The 27,826-nt window shown below is 40.4% G+C and overlaps 2 protein-coding genes across 2 annotated transcripts; one reads left to right on the top strand and one right to left on the bottom strand.

Annotated features, from left to right (window-relative positions):
• Positions 1-273: 273 nt before the first annotated feature.
• On the top strand, positions 274-15,382 carry atp7b (ATPase copper transporting beta). The gene is made up of 20 exons (XM_032557083.1): positions 274-582; positions 6,190-6,955; positions 8,162-8,374; positions 8,446-8,771; positions 8,858-8,931; positions 9,343-9,526; positions 9,633-9,866; positions 10,744-10,835; positions 10,913-11,040; positions 11,110-11,264; positions 11,356-11,490; positions 11,570-11,764; positions 12,171-12,353; positions 12,433-12,613; positions 13,712-13,852; positions 13,922-14,064; positions 14,173-14,376; positions 14,451-14,568; positions 14,651-14,753; positions 15,016-15,382. The coding sequence occupies exons 1-20, from the start codon at positions 289-291 to the stop codon at positions 15,149-15,151; spliced, it is 4,005 nt and encodes a 1,334-aa protein (XP_032412974.1). The 5' UTR covers positions 274-288; the 3' UTR covers positions 15,152-15,382.
• A 6,387-nt stretch (positions 15,383-21,769) lies between these two features.
• Positions 21,770-24,339, bottom strand: LOC116715777 (leucine-rich repeat-containing protein 3-like). The gene has a single exon (XM_032556409.1). It carries the CDS (start codon positions 24,166-24,168, stop codon positions 23,380-23,382), a length of 789 nt encoding a protein of 262 aa, XP_032412300.1. The 5' UTR covers positions 24,169-24,339; the 3' UTR covers positions 21,770-23,379.
• Between the last annotated feature and the right edge of the window lie 3,487 nt (positions 24,340-27,826).

Below are 27,826 nucleotides of genomic sequence, written 5' to 3'. Positions count from 1 at the left end.
TTCAGAAAGTTTATATTTTTCTGCAGTCATCCTCTATATTTGAGTTTGTGGAGCTTGTTTGCTAACGAGTAGCAACAGTTGACCACACTCCACCAATTTTTCCTTTATTATTTATAGAACATATTTTGTAAACCATGTCGCCTTAATCAGTTATTTTAATTGTTTTAATTTTTCTAATCTATGGAAACGCACACTAATGTACAGAAATGACGCTTTAGTTGAGTCCATTTGGATGCTTCTACTAGTTTCTACGTAAATAAATAAATGCGCAGAATATTACGAGGAAAAATGACGTACCAAAAGCGCGTGCTTCTCACCTCATTCCTCCGTAAAGCTCTCGCGCCCTCTCTCTCTCTCTCTGGACTTTTGCCCTCTTTACTTTCTCTGGAGAAGATTAGCCGAACACCAGCTCAGCCCAGCTCCGACATGTTTTCCCCTACGGGGTCGAAAAAGCAGTCCGGGTTCGGTTCCGGGGATGTCCGCGGTTCCGGGGAGCAGATTCGTATGGTTGAATGTGGCTGTAAGCCGGTGTGCTCCTGTGGCTCTACCTGCGACCCGACACGGTGTGCGGCGGAACTGAAGGTAGGCCTGAGGAACATTTGCACTAATTACTCTCGGAGAACTATTGGAGCAGTTCAGTGGTTTAGATATAAAGTTTTCTTCGGAATTAGTTTGTTTTATTTCTAAACAGATAGAACTTGGTGTATTTATCTCTGGAAAAGTGATTTAATTATAAACACCAAAATGTACCTCGTATTACACCATAAATAATGGATTTCAACAAAAATACAGGTAATAGTCCAGACACCCTACATCCTAATAGCTTGTTTTACCCTGTTTGAAATAACTTCATTGATATGTTTCTTGTAGCTATCACTGTTTGAGGAGTTTCCTGCATGTAGAACCTGTTTCAAGTCATCCTATATAACATCTTAGTCAGTCTTTGACTAGGCCCAGGACTTTCTATTTCTTTATTCTCAGTGAATCCTTGGTCGATCCACTGGTATGTTTCGGTCGATTCTACAACACTTCTACCTCTGGCATGAGGTTCTTTCGTTTTCTAAAAATGCTGGATTTGGTTTGTGCCACACGTTTCCTCTGTTCTGGGCTTCAAATTGTTCCCCTTATCTGGCCAAAGGACATGATCTTTGGCCAGATACCTGTCAAAAGTTTGGATGCAACTTCCTATTGAATTGGATGAGAACGTTTGTCCAAACTTTTGACTGCTAGTGTACATTCTCTGTGATGATAAATCACTGTTTGGAAAGTCTGTCGCACACAACGCTTTGATTTCTGTCCACGGTAAAATCCCAGATGTGACAACGAAGAAAGATTTCAGTTCAACAGCCTCTAGGTTACAGATTTCTCTGCTGGACTACACTCAAACATTCAACCACTGGCTAGCAGACCTTATCTGTTGGGTCCAATGGGTCACTCGGACATCACAAGACGTAACATAAATCCTCAAAAGTTCACTAGTTCTAGTTGGAGAGTAAAATAAGGTCATCCCTTTTCCCGTACAACTTCTCTCTGGAACCTGACCTGGTCTCTTCTAGGAAAACATAAAGGTGAAAGGTGCAAACTTAAATACATGAAACAAAAATCATTCCAGTTGAAGCTCATATTCTTTCTTAAGTTATTATTCATGAAAAATATTATTTGTCTAAATAAGACTTTCTCATCTGGGGTTGTGAAAAACCACATTGTTCTTTAAAACAAAACAAACAGATTAGCAACACTGGCCACCAAATATTTCTGTTCCCTTCAGAAGCTGTACCATAATAATAGCAGCTCTAATTTACTGTATGCAATGCATTCCTACCTACCATGTTTAAAGTACAGTACAATACGCAAATATTAGGTCACATGCTTTAAAAATGTCCTGCGTGACACACTTTCATGTCTGGCAGATGTAGCTCAAACTTTTTCATGGTGCTTAAATTACAATTTCAATGCTGTTGTCCAACAGAAACTTGATGGTATAAAAACCATTTCATTGTCTTGCCAAAATCTTGTCATGATCCTCTGGTGTTTGTGTTCAGATGGCTCCTTTCTTTTTGCGCCTTAGATGTTGCCGTTGTAGTTTATTCCACCATCAGTCCAATTACGCAAATTGGAATTTGGTAAAACTGCGACGGAAACATTTGTTACTACTGGCGGAAAAGACAAAGAAGACGACAGTAAGTAGTAGAAGGATGATGGCGCGGCGAATGTTTTTCGACATTCGCGGAATATCGGCAACATTTTGCAGACATTTCTTTCCTCTTTTTATTTTCATTTGTGTACTTATGATTGTTTTCTATTAGACAACTGTTCCCTTCTTTCAGGTTTATCTCTTTATGTAGTCTAGTGATCCTCCCTCCACTAGTTGTCTTCCACACGTTCACACCTGCCAACTTGCTTGTCAGCTGTTTTCATCCTTTGATTCCCTTCTGTCTGCTCTCTCTTCCAGCTGTCTAGGTTCCTCTGATTTGTTCTTCTGGTTCTCAGATCATCCTCAGTACATACGCTTGCCTCCCCATCACGTTGGTATTCTCCCCAGTCTTTGCTCCGGGTCCCGAGTCGTCATCTTTGCAAATCTTTCATTAAACGCCCTACTCTGCAAATTACCTCTGCATTAGAGTCCTCATTAAGCCACTAGTAGTGACAAATCTTATTTGATGCCGTTCATTTTTTGCTCTGGTGAGCTCAATTACTTCAAAAACAAACATAAAGCTATAATTAAGTTTGTCGTGCATTGGAGATGTTTACACTGACTTCTGTGGAGCCTATAGAAATATAAAAGGTTCTCAGATCATTTGTCTCCTCTGTTGTAATTTATTGTTGTACTTTGAACAGCAAACACGGCATTGTTTGCTTTATTTCACCTTTACTGAATCACATAATTGGTTCCCATCCATGTAGTATTTCTCCTTTTCTTTTCTCTTTTACAGAGCATAATAAATATAAAGACAAAGTTTTGTATCAGATTCGCATAAATTATGTAATGCTGATATTGTTAAATTCCTAAATTGCTACCTATGTGGTAAAATTCATTCAGATTGTGAGCTATTTTTTTGCATGTTATTTAGAAATGTTGCCAATTTTGGACAGCCTGCACCAAACTATTCATGGTAATTCAATGGAGTTGGCGTCTCACTAAGTATAATAAATATTTTTGATCAGCTCATTGTGTTGACGTACAGAAAGGAAGAATAAAAAAAATGTTTTGGTTTATGTCGGAAACAGTGACTAAAATCAATTATAAATATTACAAATGTGATATTAACTACAGTATTAAATATGATTTTAGTTATACTGTGGTGTAGGTTTGTTAGTGTGCCTGACTGAATGTGAATTTTATTTAGTGGATTTGACAAATTAGTTTTTGTTCTTTTTAATTTAAGGCTGCCATTACATGCTCACATATTGAAATGAAGACATAAATAAAAATATGACTCCATCTTTAAGCAAATTTGGAAATACTCACTTAAGTATATGCTTGTTGATTCTTGAGGCTGTACAGAAAGTAAAAGTGGTTGAGAAGCACTGCTTTAAATCACTGGTCCAGTTTCCCTGCCTTATCTGTTTGTGCTGCACACAACATGATCGATATTATGTTTGTGCAGCCATAAACCATCGGTGGTGTTTTCCTGGGGTGAAGGCTACAAATTCATTTATCTGCCTCTATGTCTGAAAAGGGAATTTATTGTCGCTTTGGATAACTGCTTTGGCTTAAAGGCAGTTAATGCCAAGTTTTTAGCTGAGCTTTTATTTATTGAACTGTAGTTGTCAGTAAATTGGTGTTGACTGGATTGCATCATTGTTTTATCCATATTCCACAGTGAGGATATATTTGAGTTATCAGCATGGACTTGGCTCTATACTTTAAACAATTGCTGTGAAAGTCTTGTTCAGATTTTGCATTGTGCTTAATAAAATGACGTGGTATACACTAAAAACCTTTGACCAGTGGTGATCCGGGAGCTTTTAATAAGGGTTGACTTTTCCCTTCGCAGTAATAAGGTGCCTTTAAGCGGAGTCACGCCATCAGGCTTATGAATCGTGCTGCTCACGAGGTTATTATCCACCCCCAAACTGGCTCTGCTGGGCTGGAGATGACAACCTCCAATTGTGCTGATAGCTGTATAATAAAGACATGTTCTGGACCTGATTTGATTTTTACATTTCGGGCCCAGATTGTACTTCAAAATAGAAATATAAAATGTTCTGTGGAAACAGAGAAACCATCGGGTTACAGCATAAAAATCTCTAAATTACAAGTGCAAGCCAGAATTTTCACATTTTTATTTTGAAAGAAATTAGTATTGTCATTCTTTCCAGTTCCATATTGTGCAGTACTTTGTATTGGTCCTCCATGTAAAATCTTAGCAAAATATATTGAAGTACATAAAATGAAGACCTCTGAGCAGGGTACCTATCTCTGCATTTTGTTGCTAATTTAGATGCAAACCAACAAGGATCCTGTTGAGAAGAGGTTGGTGTAAGCAGTGTTGTAGTCAAGACCACCTAGCCCGAGACCAAGACGAGACAAGACCAAGACTTTTAGGGTCCAAGACCAAGACTGAGGGAAGTCGAGACCGAGTCAAGACCAAGACCAGCGCCCCACGCTACATGACACAATAAAATGTGAAATATGATCAAAATTGCTAATCAAATTGATCTGAAAGACTCACATTCCCATAAAAACACCTAGATATTAAATACTTAGAGCTGAAATAAATGTAACCAAAATTAAAAGCAGAACAAACTCTTTGTTCTGCTTATGTAAAAAGATAACGCCCTGGGCATTTTGCCCATATCATTCATGCCAGGAATCACCACTGTCTGCACCATTAAACATAGCAATTGAGGCAATGCCCTGACGGTAAACAATTCTCAATTATGAACACTGACAAAAGAGCAATAAGCAAGAAGTAACCAAGCACTAGGCGCTGCATGAAGCCAGGCAGCACAATGTTGTAATGTCTGCCATCATGGCAGACATTACAGCTGCCACTGTGAACGAAAACATTCAAAGAGCAATGGGCTTTCGTTCTTGTGTTTTATTTATTTGCTAATTAAATAAATATCAATGTATATAATTAAATAAAAATAATGATAGCTCCTACATTGTACGCAGAGCATTACAAGAACAAAGAACGGCTCTCAGTGGGGCTCCAGTCTTTTCTTCTTAGTAAAGAGAAGTTCAGAAGACTCGGATCGTTCGTGAATGTCACATCACTATATTGCAGACTTTTGAACACAGTGTTGTCCCATACAGGCGACACGTTAGTCAACACCTCCGCAAAATAATTCAGCGCAGTGAGTGACTTTTTTTTCATCACAGATGCTTATGTGTCTCTGTACAGCTAGCTTTGCTAGCATTACCTTTCTTTGAGCTTCTTTTCTAAGTGACGAAAAAAGTTAGACGTCTGTGAAAGCGAAGTGCTGCTGAATTAGCTGTCGCCATCGGATTTCTTATGATTTATACAGCTCATAAATCTATTGCTGATGATTAGACAGACATCAAAGAAAACCACTGCGCATGTCTTGGAGCGCCGCGTGCGAGTGAAAGGTGGGAAAGGGGAGTAACAGAAACACGTAATTCGTAAGTCACGTTGTTGTTTGGATTTTAATCGGCGCGTTTTGCATCCAGTGAAAACAAACATGTTAACAAATAAACTGCTGTAAGTTTAGTGATATTTCCACAGTTGCGGTCTTGAAATAAAATCCCCGAGTCCTCAGCGCCCGAGACCAAATGCGGTAGAGTCCGAGACGAGACCAAGACCAGAAAAAAAAATGGTCTCGAGATAAAGACCCGTCTCGAGTACTAAAACACGGTGTGAGAGCCTGGGAAGCAGACATTTCAGTGACGGCCCCAGTTGCAACGTCATATAGTTGAAGGATTCAGGAAACAAAAGAACAAAAGTAAATCCAGACAGCTGGGCTACTTTCTGGAGATGGACCAGAAATAAAACAGAAAAAACCTTTATGTCTAGCTTCTTGCCTTTTTGTTCTTCTTGTTCACATAGAGCTGTGAAATCTCAGAAACACTGGAAGCTTAAAACAGCAAAGAACATGTGTCTGTATTTTACACGTTTGATTCAAAGATTATCTTGAGTTTCCTTTCTTTTTCTTGCTTCTACTTGTGTCAAACGTTTAGTGATAAATAAGTGAAGATTAATGCATTTGCTCTCACCCTTTCAGAGGAATGGCCCTGACGTCAACCCAACAGCCTTTGACAACTTGGCTTACGAGTACGGAAGCCAGAGTGAACTCGACACATCGGCCAAACCGATCTCCAGAATCAGTTTCAAACTTCTGGGTCTCGCCGCTGAACAACAAGCTGTGGAAACCACTCTCGGCCATCTTAACGGAGTCTTTGCCATCATCTGGTCTGTATCAGATAGTTTACTCCAGGTGGACTACAATACCTCCATCACCACAACCAAAGAGATCGCACGGCAACTGCAGACCTTGGGATGTACAGTTGAAGCGGCCATACGGATTAAAGTGGGCGGGATGCGATGCCAGTCCTGCGTCCAGGCCATCGAGGGACAGTTTGGAGGACTACCAGGGGTCTCACACATCCAGGTGTCTCTTCAGGATAGAACAGCTCTAATCGTATATCAACCTGTCCTTGTTACACAGCAGGAACTAAGAGATAAAATCAAAGATATGGGATTTGATGCCACTTTGTTACCTGAGGATTCATCCGACGGCGATCTAAGCTACTGGCAGAGAGACTTAATCGATGCACCCATTCAGACTGTAACTGTCTGGATTGGTGGGATGACGTGCAGATCATGTGTGCAGTCCATAGAGGGCAGGATCTGTCAGATGATCGGAGTGAAATCCATAATGGTGTCGTTAAAGGAAGGGAAGGCAACAATACGCTTGGACCCCAGTCTGACTGATCCAGAGCATGTTAGGGCAGCTGTAGAGGAAATGGGCTTTGACGCTTCACTTGAAGGTAAGACGTTTTACCTTTCATTGACAGAATTTCACCACCACAATGTAAGTTTGTAGGTCTTAGTCAAAGTCAAAAGGCAGAATCTGATGGTTGCGCTTTCGAGGGATGTTGTGTTGGTTCTGTTTCAGTAGAAATGCCTTTCCAATCAATTATCAATTGTCCTGAGGAACAACGGATTAACCTAATGGTGTTAGGGATAAACTCCAGATTTTGAGGGGATGGAAAGGGATCATACCTAAGGAAGAGGACGATTTGAAAAAGAGAGATACCTCATCATGATCATCTCTTTACGATGATTGTGTGTGATATTTGTTTTCTGTTTCTGTGATGTCCTCAAGTTTGGTCTGGGCTCTGTTTGGTAAATTTAAAAGTATCAGTAAATAGAAAAACCCAAAACACTGAGGTCTTCTTTCAATTTAGATTTGGTAAGAACTAGAAATACATTGTAGGTTTGATATTTGCCAGTCAACTGAAGTATATAATTTGGAGTAAAACAACCTGAATGTGTCATTAATCACCATAACCTCCCCACTGTCTACTTCATGTTATGATTTGCTTAGTCGGTATGTGCATAAAATTTGTTCTTATTTGTAATCAGACAACCTTCAACTTGGTAAATGAAAAACAGATTAAATTTGGTTTATAAGCTCAAGCCTTCTTTGTTCAGAGCAGATGATGGTGATTGAATGTACTGCCTGCTCACGCATCACAGATTGTCTTTTAAATGCTGCCACCAAAATAATTTCTTCAAGCGTAATCTCTGCCACCGTGGGACACAAAACCTGCCAAGAATCTGTGATATAATCTTTAAAAAAAAGATCTTATATAGGTTGTTAATTTGATAAAAGTATTAGGCTTGCAGAGTGAACAGTTGAATAAATACCACATCTAAATAAAAATGTGTCACCTTCCAGAATTAACCATCCAGTTCAGCATTTTGCCAGGCCTGAATACTTGCAGAAATACTATGAAAGGCTTAAATTTCTTAAGGCTTGAGAACACTTTCGTTCAATCCCTACTATTCAATTAGGAAGCCTCATAATTTGCTTATGTTGTGCTGCTCAGATTCTTGGTTGTCTTTTTTTTTTTTTTACTACTTTGTGCTGTCAGAGTTGAGTTTCCCAGTTCAAATTTTCAGGTATTACTGGTTTGAACATATTTAGTATAGACTTCACACTTCCTGAGACTGCTTCATTTTTCTTTCAGAGCCTCTTCAGAATCAGGAAAAACGAGACCTTGCAAACCTGCGCTCAACCAGCAGGCTGGGAATGAGCAACGGTGCTGAATCTCAGGTGACCCCTTCGACCTGCCACATCAGCTCCCCTGAAACGAAAGCAGAGAAATGCTTCATTCATGTGACGGGAATGACCTGCGCCTCCTGCGTGGCTAACATTGAGAAACACATCCTCAAACACAAGGGTAAGTTGGAGCAATCCTGCTTCTAAAATGGTGTTTCCGTCATCAGTGATAGACTTCACTTTATGTTGCAGGAATCATTGCAATCCTGGTGTCTCTGATGGCCGGAAAGGCGGAGGTGAAGTATGATCCAAATCTCATTGATCCATCCGGAGTGACTCAGCTCATAGAAGATTTAGGCTTTGGTGCTAAGCTATTGGAAGACAATGCAGCGGCACACGGGAAGCTGGATCTGCAGATAACGGGAATGACGTGCGCATCGTGCGTGCACAAAATCGAGTCCAAACTCATCACAACCAAAGGCATCCACTCAGCCTCAGTGGCGCTGGCCACCCAAAGAGCTCACGTCAAGTTTGACCCAGAAATCCTCGGAGCTCGTGATATTGTCAGGATAATTCAGGTGTTCATAATCTAAGGTCTTGTTTTGTGTTTTTGATTGGTTTGAAATGTAACTTATTGACTGGAACTTCTTGTTTGCAATCACAGAGCCTTGGATTTGAGGCCAGTCTGGAGAAAGCTGGGTTCAAAAACAACCTTGACCACTCAGAGGAAATCCGACAGTGAGTATTCTGACTAAAAACTTGTTGAAAAAAAATTGTTAGTTCAAATGGGTAATTATTTTGAAAATTATCTTGAGATTTCTTGAATCTCAAGATAATTTATTCATAACCAGAATTTATGATAAAATGTCATATTAAAGAGTGAAAACCCTATTTCAATTCAATCTAATAAATATGTTATTGATCCCAGAGGGAAATTAAATGTCGTAACTGACATTTAATTCAAGATTCTTTAAAGCACCTGTGAGGTTTGTGTTGAAAGTTCGGCCATTCGTCCCTGGTTTAGGCCTTGTAGGAACTTTTTAATCCAATTCTCTAACCCTTCATTCACTGAAAATGTACACTTTTACATCAAAAAACTGAAATACGCATTATAAAGTAGTTTTATATTTTTCTGCTGTTTTCCCCTAGATGGAAGAACTCCTTCCTGCTCAGCCTGGTCTTTGGCCTGCCAGTCATGGGCCTCATGATCTACATGATGATAATGGACATCCAACACAAACAGCACGGAGGCTCCATGCCTGAGGAACAGAATGTGCTGCCGGGTCTTTCCCTCCTCAACCTGGCCTTTTTCCTGCTCTGTACACCCGTGCAGGTACAAGGAAAACAACAGATCTGGATTTAAGGTTTCTCTTTACATATTTGGCAGCCGATTGTTCCCTTTTAAATCTGCTACGAGGTTCTGGGGTTTCTTTCCTCAGATTTTCGGAGGACGATACTTCTACGTCCAGGCATATCGCTCACTAAAACACCGCACGGCCAACATGGACGTGCTGATCGTGTTGGCCACCTCCATCGCCTACATCTACTCTTGTGTGGTCCTCGTTGTGGCCATAGCAGAGCAAGCCGCCCAGAGTCCCGCCACCTTTTTCGACACTCCGCCCATGCTCTTTGTGTTTATTGCTCTCGGACGATGGCTGGAGCACATTGTAAAGGTTAAAACCCTATTTTGGGTTTTGCTATCACTGTTGTGTTATGAGCTCAAGGTGCTAGAAAACATTCTGAGCATTTTCCCTACTGTTTTTTTTTCTCTTTACACTTAAACTATGTGTGAATGCAATTACTAATGTGATTGTCTTTTCATAGAACGTGCTGGTTTTTCTTTAGAAGATAGTCATTCACAAAACAAATGTGGCCTTTTTTTGTGTCTATTTCTTGATTGTCTTTCCCATAAAAAGTGCCTCATTGTTTCTGTGTTTACCTGTGTGTCTTCCTAGACAGACCAGTGGACAAAGCCATTGCTGCCATTAACTTTTTATGTTCTGCTTGGGGTATTTTTTCTAAGCTACCCTGTCCTAGTACTGCTACGCTAATTCCTTCTGCTTGCCTTTCCTCTTTGGTTATTCATACCGAGTTTGGTTCTGCTGGGACTACATCACGTACATCAATTGGACACTGCTTTGTCTTGTTCATATTTGCTACCCCTAGTCTTTTTTGGACTTTAAAACAACATTTTGTTGTTCAGTCTCTGGTTGATTGTAAAACACAATTCATATCAACCTAGTTTGTTTTTGCCACCTATTTATATTCCAAATGATTACAAATTTAACTCATTGGCTGAGGACGCCCATCCCTCCTCTATTTATAGACTGTTAATGCTAATCTGTAGTATTGTAGTGAAGCTATCAAAAATGTTTGGGAAATATGTATACAGATACAGAATAGACGATGTTCACCAAAAATTACAAATCTGAAATTGAGGAACGCAGACTTTGGTCTGGTGCCCCAATGGGTCAAATCAATTTATATGCCTTAATTTAGTTTAACAATGATGCCTTCCTCATTGAGCGGATGTTCATTCTACGTTTTCAGAGCAAAACGTCAGAAGCTTTGGCCAAACTAATGTCACTCCAGGCCACCGACGCCACAGTGGTCACGTTAGGACCCGATCGCCGTGTTGTCAGGTGAAGCCCTCGATATGAAACTCTGCACAGCAATAACCCAGCTGCATAACCTGCAATGACGCATTTGTACTTTGCAGCGAGGAGCAGATAGAGGTGGAGCTGGTCCAGCGGGACGACATCGTCAAAGTCGTCCCTGGAGGAAAGTTTCCCATTGATGGAAAAGTGATTGAGGGAAGTTCTATGGCGGACGAGTCCTTAATTACAGGTACGGGAGAACAGTTGTGTGTGCAGGTGTTGTTGCTTCGTTAACACATCGTCATTTCCTCTTTACCAGGTGAGCCGATGCCTGTCAGTAAGAAGGTGGGCAGCTTGGTGATTGCGGGCTCCATTAACGCTCACGGTGCTCTCCTGGTGGAAGCCACGCATGTCGGCGCTGAAACCACTCTGTCTCAGATAGTTAAACTCGTTGAAGAGGCACAAACATCAAAGGTATTACAGTACATTTGAGTTTACCGTGCGACGAAAGCTTTTTATACACTTGCTGCTTTTTGCGGGTGTTGTCAATTGTTTTTTTGTGCAGGCCCCGATTCAACAGTTTGCGGACAAAATCAGCGGCTACTTTGTGCCCTTCATTATTTTCGCGTCCCTGCTAACGCTGGTGGCTTGGATTTCTGTAGGTTTTGTCAACTTTGACGTAGTGAAGGAGCACTTTCCGGTACGTGGGATTTTGGATAGTTTCACTTGCCAATACACAAGCAGATTCCACAAATCTCTGTCTTTCGACCTCTGTGCAGGGCTACAACCAGAACATCTCCAAAGCGGAAGTTATCGTCCGCTTCGCCTTCCAGGCGTCCATCACGGTTTTGTCCATCGCCTGCCCCTGCTCTCTGGGGTTGGCAACCCCGACAGCTGTAATGGTGGGAACAGGAGTCGGGGCTCAAAACGGAATCCTCATCAAAGGAGGGGCGCCACTGGAGATGGCGCACAAGGTAATGAACTAACACACGGAAATCTGTGGTGCCAGGATTTGAAGGAAAACAAAAAGTTAGAAAATCTGTAGCAGGTGGTATCAAAGCCATGGTTTATGCATGGTGTTATATTGAATTTGTCAGAATCTGGACTGTTTTGGGTTGTTAGGGGTTTTGATTTACTGATTCTGGTTGTTATTATTATTCTGTGTTCCTTAGTCTCTCAATTACATTGGTTAACTTCTTTATCACTAGATCATTTCTCTCATAGATATTCACAAGTAAAACTACTGTTTCCCCCCCATCTCATCGTCACTGCTTCATTTATGTTTCATTTCAGGAACACATTTTTTGTCTACTTTTTAAATGCTTTTTCTGCTTAAAAAGTATAGTGTCCTTGAGTTTTCTCCTCCCTGATTGACTACAGATCGATGTAGTGATGTTCGATAAGACCGGTACGATAACAAATGGCGTACCAAAGGTGACTCGCGTGCTGGTGTTATGGGAAATGGCCCGCATGCCCCTGAGAAAGATCCTGGCGCTGGTCGGCACAGCAGAGGTCTGCAGCGAGCATCCATTGGGCGCTGCAGTTGCAAAATACTGCAAAGATGTAAGAGGTTTTGCACATGCGCGCCACCCGGCAGCCTGCGTTGCTTCGCGTCCGAATAAAACGTGCGTGCACTCAACAGGAGCTGGGCTCGGTCGCTCTGGGACACTGCCAGGACTTCCAGGCGGTTCCCGGCTGCGGGATCAGCTGCCGAGTGTCCAACGTGGAACATCTGCTGCAGCGGAGCGACGAGGTTTTTTTCCTGCCGGGAGTAACCACAGAAGAAAGTCGGCTTTTGTCTGCCGACGAGCCCACCCCCACAGGTCAGTCCACCTCATTCTGAGGCACAGAATAAGTTCAGTTCCACCTCATTTTTGCACCATATTTCCACTTATCCTTTATTAAATTACAGAATCAAACTAAAATGTTTTTGTTAGTTCCATACCGGCCACTTTTTGAAACATAAACATAGAGATTGAATCAAATATTGTCAGAAAATTTGAACCTTCTTTAAAATAACTAAGATTTGAACTGATTTGTCTTTTTCCCTTCATTTAAATGTTTTAGTAGATGTACCAAACTGGTTTTCCTGTTCCATTACACTTGTAGTAGTCAGGAAGGTTATGATCAACTTTAAACCAATTAATTGGCTTTGTGTTGAAATACCATGTCCGTTTTTCTTCAAGCATGATGGAAATGGACATTTAGCCATTGAGGCTAAATGTCTTTACATTGGATCTGCTGAGGCCTGCTTGGTCTAGACTCTAGACTGATTATCTTCTGCTTTATGAAGGGTTTGTTGTAGATGCTCTTAAATTATGGACTTGCGATTAATTGTCAATTAATTATCAAGGAGAAAATGACAAATATTTGCCATTTCTTTCAAATGTGACCCATGTCCAACTTTTTCAAGGCAGTCTTCAGGGTCAAATTCCAATCTTTTTTACCCTCCCGCCCAAAAAATCTGACCTGTGCCACGTCCATATGTAGAACTAAATCGGACACGCATCCGATTGTTTTCAAAGCGAAGTTTGAGTGGTCATGTCTCATTTCATCCGACTTTTTATGTCATTAATGCATCATAATTCTGCACCAGAAGAAGCCAGACGAGGTAAATCTGGACATAAACAATGGCTGAGAATTCTAATTATGAATTTTAGCAGCCTATATAAACTTCTGTACAACTCTGACATTTTTTTTATTTTTATCTCTTGTGAGTAATCCTTCTGTGTGTAGAATGATGGACTTCAAATTTGCCTTATAACCCTTCCCAAATTCATAAACAGCGAAAACTGCTTCTCAAATGTCACCACTGTTGTCTTTCCACCTTGGTGTTTCATCAGCACACATCTGAATATCTTCATATTATCTTAATTTTGTTTTTAAAATATGCAAATACATTTCCTTCTGTGTGCTTCTAGCTGAGGGGGCATCGTACTCTGTCCTGATCGGGAACAGAGAGTGGATGAGGAGAAATGGCCACCACATCAAAGCGGACGTTGACGCCGCCATGTCAAGCCACGAAACCAAAGGGCAGACCGCCATATTGGTGGCTATAGATGGTGAGGTACGGACTAAGGGGCTTCGTCATGTCTTTTTCACCACACTGACTTTGTCTGTGCTTTCCGCAGGCGTTCTGTGCGCCATGTTAGCCATCGCAGACACCGTGAAAGCAGAATCAGCATTAGCGGTGCACACCCTGAGCAGCATTGGCATCGAGGTGGCCATGATAACCGGCGATAACAGGCGAACGGCCAAAGCCATAGCAGCACAGGTGAAGCTCTTCTACAGACACCAGCGGACAACTAAATTGTGTACCAGGGTTGTAATAGATTTGGGTTTTTGATTACAGTTAAGTTTTTTTTTTTACACGCGACTGCAGGTGGGGATCAGGAAAGTGTTTGCAGAGGTGCTGCCATCGCATAAGGTGGCCAAAGTTCAGGAGCTGCAGAACCGAGGGCGTCGAGTGGCCATGGTGGGGGACGGCGTCAACGACTCGCCCGCCTTGGCCTGCGCTGATGTCGGCATCGCCATCGGCACCGGCACAGACGTAGCCATCGAAGCGGCCGACATCGTCCTGATCAGGGTGGGTGGCCGGCGGTGTGGATTCACATTGGTGGGTTGGAGGGGTCTCAACCTGAGGGTTTGTCCACCCTGCAGAACGACCTGCTGGACGTGGTGGCCAGCATCGAGCTCTCCAAGAAGACAGTGCGCAGGATCAGGATAAACTTTGTTTTCGCTCTGATCTACAACCTGCTCGGGATTCCAGTGGCCGCAGGTGAGGGCTGAAACTGTCTGTCAGAATTCGTGTTCTGGATTAAGTAGAAGTGCAGCGAACTTATCCGACGGTGTGTGTGTAGGTGTGTTTATGCCCGTTGGCCTTGTCCTGCAGCCTTGGATGGGATCAGCTGCCATGGCCGCCTCTTCTCTGTCAGTGGTCCTGTCCTCTCTGCTCCTGAGGATGTGAGTCATAACTACCTGTTTTTATAGTTTTTGTCCTAATTTTGCTACATTTCCTAGCAAAATTATAATCTAGGTAATTTATCGGTATCGGAGGAAAGAGGGCTGAAGTGACTGATTCGCAAAACATTTTGAAATCTACATAATTTTTCCTTCAAATCAAAAAATGATGCGCTGCTTTGTGCATCATTTTGTTTACTCTCATTTAAAAAATATATTGTTTTCTCTTCAGTATATTGTGCAATAACAGCCAGTATTTTTGCAGGTATAGAAAGACATCGTTTGAGCTGTACGAGTCCCGTGCCAGAGGCCATATGGGCAGCCTTCGATCATCTCAGATTATCACACATCTGGGGCTGGACGGGCAGCGCCGCAGCCCGGCGCTCTCCCAGACTTTTTGAGCACAGCCGGGCCAATCACGTTGCCCAGGAGCATCAGAGCTACTCTCTACTGGATCACCGGACGGCAGATAATTCTAACATTTAAAACAACAATTAATTAAATAAGGGAAATAAGTTCTTAGTTCTTATGTTTACAAGTATACCAATGTACTTCGTTTTGATATTTGACTGTATTTATGTATATACTTTTTTCCTGCTCGTAAAATCAAAATTAAATATTATTCCAAGTGGTTTTTCTTGGATTTTTTTTTTTTTAAGCAAATAGCAGCCATGTGATTGAACACAGATAACACTAATTTTTGAAAACCACAACTTAACGAGTTACAAAAGGAGAAAAACTTATTTCTTTATCCGATTTTGTACAGACAAAACACCATGGGTCAACCTATAAAGAAACGTCCTTTTAATGTTTTTTTTTGGCCTTTTAGACAAGTGAAGAAGAAGAGCAGTGGAGAATGCCAAGGATTTTTTTCCTCCTCCCACTTTTATTTAAAGACCTGCCAGGAATAATTAAAGGAGCGCATTAATCAAAATGTCTGGCTCGTGGTTTCTATAGTTATCCTAGAAGAATGAGCTTATTCACTGTGAGTAGACTGCAGGCTTATTAATATGACTCTTGTCTTGTACTCGGACCTCATAATGGGCTTCTTTTTTCACAGCAGCTTGACATGTGTTAGCAGGAAGAGCAGAGGAACACTTCAAGCACAGTCATTAATAACGTTCCTGATTACACATGGTATGGCAAGCCCAAAGAGCAATAATTAGCTCAGCAGAAGTTTGGAGTCTAGAAAAATACTTCATATTAATCTAATGAGATCTTCTGTTTTGCACCTTTTATTGGGTAATAAACAATCACGTTAACATAATATCTCAAAGCTGCTACATTAAAAAAATTAAGTCATATTTTTGTACGATTTGACGTCCTGTGGAGACAAATTTGTGACTAATCAAATTCTAGTTTTATCTAGTAGATGGCGCTGAACTATGGAGAAATCCATCTCCAAAGTGTATTATAGAATTATATTGTATACACTTAGTGAATGAAAGCTGCTGTAAATCTCACCTTTTTTTTACACTTGCACATAAAGAATGTTGCTGGCAAAATCTTGCTTTAAGGACACTTTATTGATAATCAAACATATAAGTCCTTCTGTATCAGGCTTTCATAGATGGGCGGATGACAAAAATGTGAAAACATATGTGAGTTGGAATACAACACGGTGACAAAAGCCTTTTTTAAAAGCTTTATTTATATTGTATGATTATCCACAGGATGAGAAACAAAATTCGCATTTTTATTTACAGAGGCTCAAAAAGAACTGGTATGGACCAAACACATGGCCCTGGGGAGCTCCAAGTTGGTAAAATGATCTCTACACAATTTCAGGTTTGTCTGAAACGAAGGTCAAATCCCCCAAAATTTGCTATACAAAAAATAACAAATCTCTACAGATATACCCAATTCATTTGAAATTTAAAATTGACATTATTGTGATTATATACAAAATAGACCAGCAAATATTGCAGTAAGCATATAGAGGTAGAACAATTTCACACAGATTTTGAGTTAAAGGGGCACACGATTTGGAAGCTATTGAAGAAAACATTTAATATTAAAATTATTTAAAATATTGAATATGACTTAAAATCTTAATAGAGGATAGTGTGCCTCGTGTAATAGCATGAGTTATAACTTTTTTTGTATCAGTTGGTCACAAGGCAAGGCATTTATTTACAGGAGTGTTTGGTTGGAAATTGACGGTTCCTTTGTGAACCTCCGAGCAGCTGGCCGAAATTAGCGTTCATAAATCGGATCGACCTTAAACTAAACGCTCCTTACTCCGCGGAGCGCGAAAATCCAATATCCAACTTGAAAAACCACTTCGATGCGGTCGGTAACACAATGAAAACGCTGGACTAAAGTTTGTTTTGGACTGTGGCCTCAAAAGATGGCGCCGAGCGACTGCGCGAGACGTCAACGTCACACGCAGTTACGTCAGTTCCAAAGCTCTATTGCGAGGAAACGCAAACGCTACCATGACCCCTAGAGGGCTCCGTAGGAGAGAACCCAGACTATGCGGGGGTCATAACTTTTTTTCGAACGGCAGTAGACCAGAGTCATATCAGTCTCCTCTCATTAGGGACATAAATATGAATTCCATGGCCACACTAGAGCAACATAGAGCTGGCAACTTTTTCACAAAAAAATAACTCGCCATTAGTAACGTCGAATGAGGACGACGAAACGAGTAAGTCAAACTTTCACTTGACTTGTTCAGTCAAGTCAAATTTTCACTTGACTTGACTTATTCAGTCAAGTCAATGAGTTGTGTGGTGCTGTGGCATATTACATAACGTTGCATAATTTAAATAGTTATGACGCGATGCCCCATAACTGTCTTCTAGTCGGAAGAAAGCTACGTCACCAAGCAGCCACGAGCTCGCGACTCCAGAGTGGAAGTGGAAGGTAAGATTAGTCATTCAGTCAATATTATTAGGATTAATATAATGGAGCGCATGGTATAGAACTGCTTTTTATGAAAAGTGGCCTGATTCAGCTCATTGCAAATGAACTGTGTCAAATTCAAGGCCCCGCGGGCCAAATCTGGCCCACCATTGCACTCTAGTGGGCCTCATAAACGGAGGCCTTAAGTGACTGTAAGAAAGTTCAACACTTTTTATTAATTTTTTTTATTTGATATTTAATATTTTAATAGTTACTCTTATTTCATGTTCATATCAGAAAGCTCAGAACAAAAATATACCTTCTGGTATTGTTGAAAAGGATGTATTGTGAAGAATATTGTTCATGTTGAAATGTCTACATTGTGAAGCAACTCTTGCCTTTACTGAATTGGAAATATTTTAGAAAAAAATACACTAAATTTCAACACTTTGCAGAACAGTGAACGGATCATTGTAGACTTAACATGCATGATTATAATTGTAACGTAATGGAACAGTTTTATGCGTAAGGTTACGTTGGAGTAGAACGGGAAGTGACACTTGAGAGATTTTAGATCCGACAACACGCTGTCCTGCACCCTGAATATGTTGGTATATGTTCAACATTAAAGACGTTTAAACGCAAAAGCGGTGACATCCTTGGCTCCGCGTAACACTACAATAATCACATGATTTTAATAACAATAGGTTGCTATCTAAAGTGGGCGAGCACGTTGCAAAAGTAGAGGTTGGAGTTGAAGGAAATCTCTGTATAAACATTTTGCTGCAGATGTCTCATTCCTGAAACAGTGATCCATAAAAAGACACCTCCGTGCCTCAGACGTGACCTCTGAAGGTGAAATTTGACTCTGACTGTGTGTAAATTGCAAAAGCTAGATGATTTAAATAAACTTGAGCTTCTTCTCTGGTGACCTTGGTGTGTGTTCTGCCGTGTCAGAGCAGCAATTTGTGTCAGCCATTTGAAATATGACATTGCTTTATAATAAATAACTTAAAGACAATTTTAAGAGACATGTGATAAGGTGCTTATGATCATACACCACTTTAATGTAATTACACAAAATATTCTTGTTTGACAAAATGTATCGCAACAGAGTTCTCATTGTACCTTCACTCTGAAGAGGGGTTCATTGACTGCATGTGTTACAATGTAGTTAGATACAACTACAATACTTGATTCCACTCTGGTTTCAGTGAAGAGTTCTGCTATGAGCTATTCCTAGATAGATTCACCTTGAAGATGATGACGAGAGAAACTGAAACTACGAAGCATAAACCTCCATCACCTGGCATTTCCTATTTAGCCGAAGGTCACTGTACGCACATGGAGACAAAGGGCGACTGGAGGAGCTTTAGGTATTCTGCAAACATTCTCAAACGGCCGAGAGAGAGTAAAGAAATTCTGCTCTTGCTTGGCAGAACGTGGCGAAGTGTACATAAAGCACACTGGCTAAATAGAAAAATGTTGTGGTTCACATTATTACACCAGACAAAGCAGCTTTTCTTGCCATCTGGATATAGTGAAACTCTTCCTTTACATTAATAAGTATAGTTAGTAAAACTGCAATTCTGGTCGTCAGAGTATTGTGAACTGGAGATGCACCGATCCGATATTAATGTCTGCGTCGGAACTACTATTGAATAAAATTCTAGGTCGAGTATCAGCGACAGGGCAGCCGAGCCGTAGAGATGTGGTTCTAGAAGTAAAAAAAATAACTGTTATTATCTCAGTAGCTTCCAACATTTAGTTTCAATTACAAGTCGACCATTTTAACATTGCGAAGCGTGTTGCAATGGAAACTAATGACGAGCAGCTCCGCTTTCACGGCCAATTATTCACTTGATTATGATGTCGACTGCAGTCTTCGGGACTTTTAAGTAATACAGGCTTTAATTATTATCGTGGGACAGCTCAAAGGTTTACTCTAGAAACCACTAGGTCAGAAATGTATTGATATTATACAACATGTGAGCCTCTGGCAGGCATATATAACATTCAGGCGACCAGGGAGATGGCATTAATGGATAAATCATGTAATTACAGAATTGTATAAATGAGATACTAAGTCTACCATCCTTGTAATGCCCTTCTCATTAGATTTATGGACTTACACTACTGGTGGAAGAGAGCTATTTTAAGACTATGGGACAGATACTAATATTCATCCACATCTGTACTACTGAAGACGTATGACTTCCACATTTGGAAATCTCCAGTGAAATCTGGAGGAATAAATATCTGGAAGAATCTGTTGAGGCTGCAGATAAGGATCAAGATAGAAGATAAAAATGTACAGCTATGAAGCATTCATCGAATAAAAATGCTGAATATCTGTGACTTGAAAAGAATGCCTAGAAATGCTCTTTTCTGATTTCATAATTGCGTCATCCGGAGGCAAAAAGCCTCCGGATTACGTGGAAATAACAAGATCTTTGAGTGTTTTGTTAGAATATATGCTTATTTTACTATCTTGAGGTAAGAAAACCCCTGAGCGTGATTTATTTTGAAAACAGCTTAATTATCCTAAAATAACATGATCGCAAGCTTATGTCTTGGTAACAGTAGCTGCAGTTTCATTGGCCATGTAATTGCACAATTGGACATTTCGAAAATCAATTCACTCTTGTATGTGATAAAAGGTTTTGGCGCTTAGATGAGGTAGTTTTTGTTCATATCGAAATTGGTTTATTTCGCAGAATTGCAATGGAAACATTTTTTTCCCCGCATCACACAAGTCCTGTGATCAACAACCACATGTTGCCTCTGACGCAAACCAAGTTGGAGACAACACGAAGTAGTTAGTGGATGTTTTTTAGTGACTTAGCGTGTGAACAAACTCATTTATTTACTGGAACCGCCACAACTGCAAAATTGTGTTTGTCAGACATTAGCGGAACATGGACAAAGTTTTGCGAACATTTGATAAAACCATAATTTCAAAATCGCACGATTATTACATTTGGTTTCAATTTCCTTTTCTAAAACTCAATAATCAACAGAAACCATTAGACACTTGAACAGAATGGTTCTGTTTGGATATCCACTTGGTCCAGATATAGTCTAGCAAGAGATGGATTGTAAATAGTTGGTCTCCGTGACAACTGTTTGGTAACTTTACCACTGCATTTGTGGTGCAAACACCTCCTGGCCTGTTCAACTTGTGCCAACTCGTTTTAGTATTTATACACCCACAACTGGTTTGCCTCATCACAGCATTCCTTCTGAGCTCCAACGCTCTTTTTATTAATGAGGAAAAATTAGCATTTTTCTCGACTTTTAAGTAAAGGAATTAAAATCCATTGTTGGAACTAATGCCATCTTTGAAAGCACTTGGAGAAATGTATTCCTTGAGATATGCAACACACACATTTCCTGTCCCAGTTTGTGAAAGAGCCCTTGCTAATTAGATTGGAACACACACTCCTTTGCTAACCCGCTCAGGGTTTTGGTTGCTGCCCCTGAAACAGATGAGCCTTCGTCCATCCAGATCTCACCTGACGTTGACACAAAGTCTCAACTCCTGCATTTGCGACTTCACGGCTCGGCCGGGCTCCGTGTCGGCTTTGTGGTGAATAAGGTCTCGCCCTACATTCTTCAACAAATGCAGCTGAATGTATTACTGTGGTGGGCTCCACACGCTGCTGACCTGTTACTCACTTTGCCACCTGTTAGAAGAGAAGTCACAAAAATGCTGCTTTCATTTTATCGCAGAAGACCTTTTTATGCAAATTTTTGATAACACAGGGTGCAGGTCTGACTGATTTGTGCTGTGTGAGAGTCTTTCTGAATTTGCCACGTTCATTTGAAATTGAGGCTGAAACAATTCATCTGATAAATCGTGATTAATCATTTATTGTAGTAGTTAACAAATTTAGTAATCTATTAATAGTAAACTGGAGTATAGACTCTACAAAGAAAATTTTCTGCATAAATAATAAACTATCAGTAATTGAGCCATTTTGCAAGATAAAAAACACCCTCTTCTATAAATATGTTCTACCTAGAAATCCTCAAGTAGTTTTAGCTTCACCTGGTTGAAATTCTGGAAAACAAAAACGTTTTTTTTTTTTTTTACATTTGTGAAAACTCCCACTATGTTGTGACAGTGTAATATGAGACAGCTAATCTGTGAAAAGATTGATCTTCTTCACCTTCTTCCAGTACTACTACTACCACCGCTCCCGACCAAAAACAACCAATCAGAGCCAGGGGGAGGGTCTTAGCACTGTCAATCAACCTTGTGTATGTGCTGCTAAATGTGCTAATGGTGGAGAAACAACTTATTGTCAAGCCAAGTCTTTGCATGGAACCCAACTATTATATCAACTCCATAGAGAAGAGCGAGTAAATATTCTTTCAGAATTATTAGTAAAGCTTGTTGATGGGCTCAAAAGGCATAAGCTTATGGTGCCAGTTGGTAACAGATATTAACAGGAGGTACATGGACATATTTGTACAATTGTATCCATAATTTTGACCCTGTGTGAATTAGCAAAAGACCACAAATTTAAACTTGTGAACCAGATTATTATCTCCAACCAAAGAAACAACGACCAAGTTTTAGTAAGAGTATTTTATCTTTTTTATTTCCAAAAGTGACTAAAGTTTCTCCCGTCTAAAGCGAAACATTAGGCATTCGACTATAAAGTGTAACTTCAACTTCAACTTCAATTGACATGTCATTCAGTTTGCAAACTCTTATACTTAATATACTCTTAGTATTTATGCGTGGGTGAACACAGAATACAGTGAGTTCATTCCCATGTTTGCCAAACAGCTAATTCTGTATTTTTCCTGCCTTTGTATTTAAAGTTCAGGATGGTAACTGCACTTATGTCTTTTTTATTCCTTCCCAGATTTCTTCTATAGGATATTTTAATATCAACGATACCCGAGCAGCTTCAAAAAGCAGTTTTGAAATAATGTCTTCATTTAATAAAAAGAAGCTCTCCAAACCAACTATTTTAAAAGACCAGCTGCGCTCTACTTCAATACTTGTTTTTGCTACATTTTGTTGGTAACTATTTTGACCCATTTGTTTTTTAATTCAGCTACATTGGAGATCTTATGGACAATAACTTTCACTGCAGCTCACTGACCCTTTCTAGGCTGATAGATGTGAATGACTTTGTTTCTAATTTGTTTTCATATTTCTCTATCTTGGGGTCATTTGTTGCTTTATGTGGACTTTTAGCCTACTTCATGAACACTACTTTTTGTTTTTATTCATATTGTCTCTTTCTAATATTCAAACTTGAAATGCGCAACAAATAAACAAGAAAGGTAAAAATGAGCTTTTTCACAGCCCTGTACATAATAGAGATGCACCGATCCCAAATTAATATTTGTATCGGTTCTGATATTAAAAGAAATTCTAGATTGGGTATCAGTGACAATGTACCCGATCAATAAAGGCAGATCAATTCAGTCTAATTCTTGTCTTTGCGACTACAGGCTTTATTATTTATTTTATATTATAGTTAGAATTCCTAATTGCACTCTCTGAACCGTTTGAAAGACAGCAGCTCATTTTTACACATTAGATCAAGGTAGCCAACCTTTTTGTCAGTTTTCGTTTCTTTATTCATCGGCTGTTTGCTGCTAATTGCACTCACAGGACAAATTAAAGTAATTTTGTTTTTACATGTTTGACCAACCTTGTGAAGCTATTAGTGTAGTGGATTGGTGCATCCCAAGTACATAATTCTACAGAAATGCATTTTTATGTGCGCTCCCTATGATTTACTCCGTCTCTCCAACTCTAAAACACACTGCTGGCCGTGTCGTAGTCCTTGCTGATGTGGGACGTACTGGGCAAGGACTTTAGGTACTCGATGTGCCTCCTGGCATCCTCCTGGTTGTGTTTGATATAATAGACAATGTAAGCTGTTACCATGAAGAACCAGCAGAACATTGCTACGAACATGGCCACATCCGTTGTTTTGTGGTGGAAATTGCAAAAGTTGATGCCTGAGTCCAAAACCTGGATCACTGGCTGTCCCACGTACTCCTCCTGCACGGATGTGTGGCAGCTGACCTCGTTGACCGTCTCCGGATCCAGCCTCAGTTCCCTTAAAACCTCCTGGAGGGAGCACTCGCAGTGCCAGGGGTTGTTGGAGAGGCGGATCCGGGCGTGCAGCTTGGCGAAGGTTCCCCTTGGGAGACCGCTGAGCTGGTTGTTCGAAAGATCCAAGGTCCGCAGACTGTCCAAAACTCCCAGGAAGGAGTCGTCGTCCACGCTTTCGAGCAAGTTGTGCGATAAATCCAGCTCCCTGAGGCGCTGCAGGTCTGCGAAGGCCTCCTTCGGGATGTGCCTGATCCGGTTTGACGACAGCAAGAGAACAACAGTGTCCCTCGGCAGGTTGGCCGGGATGTTCTCCAGATTGCGCGAGGTGCATTGTACCACCATGCCAGTCCTGTCTGAGCAGTGGCAGATCTTCGGGCAACTCTTCGCTGCAACAAAAGAAAGTAGCAGCAAAGTTCCTGCAAAGAAATAAGAACGTCGGCTAGGATGTTGTATGGAGCTTCTGCGCCTATGAGAAACCCCCATTAGCTGTAGAGTCAAAGATCCAAAAAGTCCTTTCAAGATTCACCTGGACATTCCTTCTTTGCATACTCTTTAAATGAGAAGTAAAGGAGCAACGATTGCCCCTGGGAAGAGAGAGGGAATCGTTTTGACAAGTTGATCCATGGTTGTGACTTCAGGGTTGGTCTCCACCAACTGGAAGAAACCTGAAAATGAAAGAGACACAAAGGGTAACAATGAATGTGTAATTAATTTTCCATGTCGAGCAAAAAAATTCTAACCATATTGTTTTTCTCCAATGGGTGGGAGAGGACAGTAAAGTTCAGCATTATCATAATAATACCATGCTCTTTGGAAATTATATCCCATTAAATAAGGCGTGGGCTCATCAATATGCAGCTGATGAACTTTGAAAACAGTGATTTGAGTTGGAGTACAAAGCTGTGGGTAATCTGTGAGATTAACCGGAACGTTTGTGGCCAACGAAGGTGAAGGAGCAAAAAAAAATTACTACATGACACACGCCTCGTTTGTGTGTGTAGAGAACGGATTTGACGGAGATGATGGATGTCAAATGAAATGATTTCACGGCAGGAATGACAAGAATATAAATGAGGTAAATGACCGGTAACCAGGCAAAACATCCAGGACTTCACGAAAGTATTAACATCCCTTCAGCCAGTTGCTGTTTGCGGAATGGTTTATATGGGCAATTGCCCAGGGCATCCCGGAGGAGGGTGAAAATATCTGTGTTGCTCCTTAAACAGATTTTCTGTAGCTTTTACGTGTGTAGACAAATGGAATGTTGTGCCCCCTGCTGGCCACTGAGAATATGGAGACATTTTAAAGATTGTCCTGAGTCTTTTCCTGAATCTTAAATGCATGTTTGAGAAATTCTTTAATCTCCCTTGGCAACCGTTCAGCTGTACAAAACACTTAGTTGGACCTAGCTCCGGCTTCAAGGACAAAGTTTTTCCTTGCTACAGAGCACCTTCCCCTCGCAACTCAGCTGCTCAGCTCCTTCAGACTAGCCAGCAACAATTAGCAAACATCTGGTGGAACCGAACACTTGTTGAGTTTATTACATGAGCTACATCTCAGTAAAACGCTGGTAAAACGCTAAACGGTTTATAAAGGAGCCATGTTGTGATGACTTCCAGAAGGTGGAGTTTCAGAAAAAGCAGGAGTTTCTTAAAGAGACAGAGCCCCAATTTCAAGATGTTAAATTACAAATCAAATTTATTTTAAGTCATATTTGATATACAGTACAGACCAAAAGTTTGGACACACCTTTTAATTCAATGAGTTTCCTTTATTTTCATGACTATTGACATTGTAGATTCACACTGAAGGCATCAAAACTATGAATAACACATGTGGAAATATGCACTAAACAAAAAAGTGTAAAACAACTGAAAATAGCCCTTATATTCTAGTTTCTTCAAAGTAGCAACCTTTTGCTGTGATTACTGCTTTGCACACACTCTGCATTTTCTTGATGAGCTTCAAGAGGTAGTCACCTGAAATGGTTTTCACTTCATAGGTCAACCTGCCCTGTCAGGTTAATAAGTGGGATTTCTTGCCTTATAAATAGTCATGAAAATAAAGAAAACCCATTGAATTAGAAGGTGTGTCCAAACTTTTGGTCTGTACTGTATATGCAGCACTATGTGGCTGGAAAATGCATAATACTTCCCCCTTAATACTCAATTAGAAAGAAAATTCTACATATTTTAACTTTTTTTTTCCACAAATGAAACTTTTAAGCCCGGAATGCTTTTTTCTATTCGCCACATTTACTCTGATACCCATGAATAAAATCAAGTGCAACAAACTGTTACTAAAGTATTCTAACTCGTTAACAGATTTATGAGGTAATGTGGAGGAACGCCCTCTGGTCACCGTGGAGACATCATCATCACAGTGAAATGTGCTTGTGGCAGCGTCATAACCTGAAGATGCTCTTCTTCAGCAGAAACAAGTAAGCTGGGAAGAGTTGATAGAATGATGGATAAACACTGTAAAACAAAAAAAATGAATAAAGGCCACAAAAGTCAAGAGCAGCCAGCAGTATGACAATCATAAACATTCATGGAGAATTGAATAAAAGCAAAATACTTGAAAGGATGTGAGCACTTTTGCAAACCTCTTCTAAATGCGTCAGAGATCATTTAGTAAAATGTGTTTTTATGTGTAAAAGTTGAAAAATGAAGCAACACAAAAAGGCCTTTTATGAAATTTCACCTTTTCAGAATCAAAGAAGGCTTTGTCTTTACTTTTGTAGTAAAAATATGAACATGATTATTTGTTCCAGAGTAAAATTAGTTTTTAAACAAGACACTATTGCGAAACATAGCAAAAATGCTGCTAAAGTAGATTAAAACGACTAATGTAAATGAGGCTGGCTGCGTTAAATCCAGAATATAAATGTGCTTAAAATGTAGCCGCTGTAAAGTGATCAGGAGCCTACCTGGCAGCTCCGGATCGGCGTGCGTTCCCCAGCGGACGGGCAGCCTCCTCTCTGAGCTTGGTGCCGATCGCTGTCCTCCGCAGGAGCTGCAGCCTCTCCAGGAGGCAGCATCCAGCTGTTTGACCTCCTGTCGGGCGGCAGCTTTGCAGCAGCGGTGCGTCTCTGGGAGGGTGTATAATAGAAGCGCGTGTGTGTAGGTGTGCGGGAGGCGGGTGGATGTGTGTGTTGGAGCGCAGATGGGTCTCAAATCTGCCTTCCTGCAGGTTGAAACCCCGCAACTGTGAGTCTTTTGACTTTGACAGGAAAACATTTCTGACAACATCCTCATATCAGGATGAACATTTAAGCTGCGGTATCAAACTTTTATAATTTAATTTTTTTATACATATTTATTTAAACTGTTCCTATGTATTGACAGTATGATATGAGACAGATAATCTGTGAAAAGATTGATCTCCTCCACCTCCCAGTGCTACTATTGCTGTCAGTAGAAAAGAACCGCTCTTGACCAAAAACAACCAATCAGAGCCAGGGGAGGGGCTTAGCGCTGTCAATCATGCTTGACTCAACTTTAAAAATCTCAGACAGATTCAGATTATCTTTATTGTCATTAAACTTTGCATCAGAGATGCACTGAAGAAGAAAATGGCTATGCGTAATAGCTCACAAACAGTACGTGTGATCTATTCCGTGCGTGCAAAACAATCAAAACAGTTTGACGCTCCAAACTCTGAAAATATGTGTAGAGAGGGAAAGCGATTAGTTGATGGCAGCATTATCTCATCTTAAATCCCACGACCAAACAGAATGCTACACCAGGTGCCGCTTCTTTGGAGAGAAAAATAACAGAAAAAACAAAAAGCTAACAGTTGATATAACAAGTTATGCAAATTGGAGAGTAGAAGAAGAAAGACAGAAAAAGTGGTCAGTTTTTCCTCAAGGAGCTTAACTACAGAGATAACTAACCTAGTCTATTAGCCACTACCACTATGTAAAAGTCTTATAATATCCTCAATAAATTTACCCGTTAGTTTATCTAAATTACAATTTAAGAATTTATAAAGAAAGAAGGGATCGACAGACTTGAAAATATGTCATGTCTTTTCAGCTACACTATCGGACTCAAAGTCAGCGCCTGCTTGATCTGCTGAAAGACACCTAAACCTTTATCCTGGGGCTTCTTTGCCTGTTTTGCTGCGCTTGCACTTTTGA

The sequence above is a fragment of the Xiphophorus hellerii genome, chromosome 24 (genome assembly GCF_003331165.1).
Source record: "Xiphophorus hellerii strain 12219 chromosome 24, Xiphophorus_hellerii-4.1, whole genome shotgun sequence".
Classification (NCBI taxonomy): Eukaryota; Metazoa; Chordata; class Actinopteri; order Cyprinodontiformes; family Poeciliidae; genus Xiphophorus; species Xiphophorus hellerii.
Note: the sequence above shows the minus strand (reverse complement) of the source record. Positions and strands in the feature narration are given on the sequence as shown.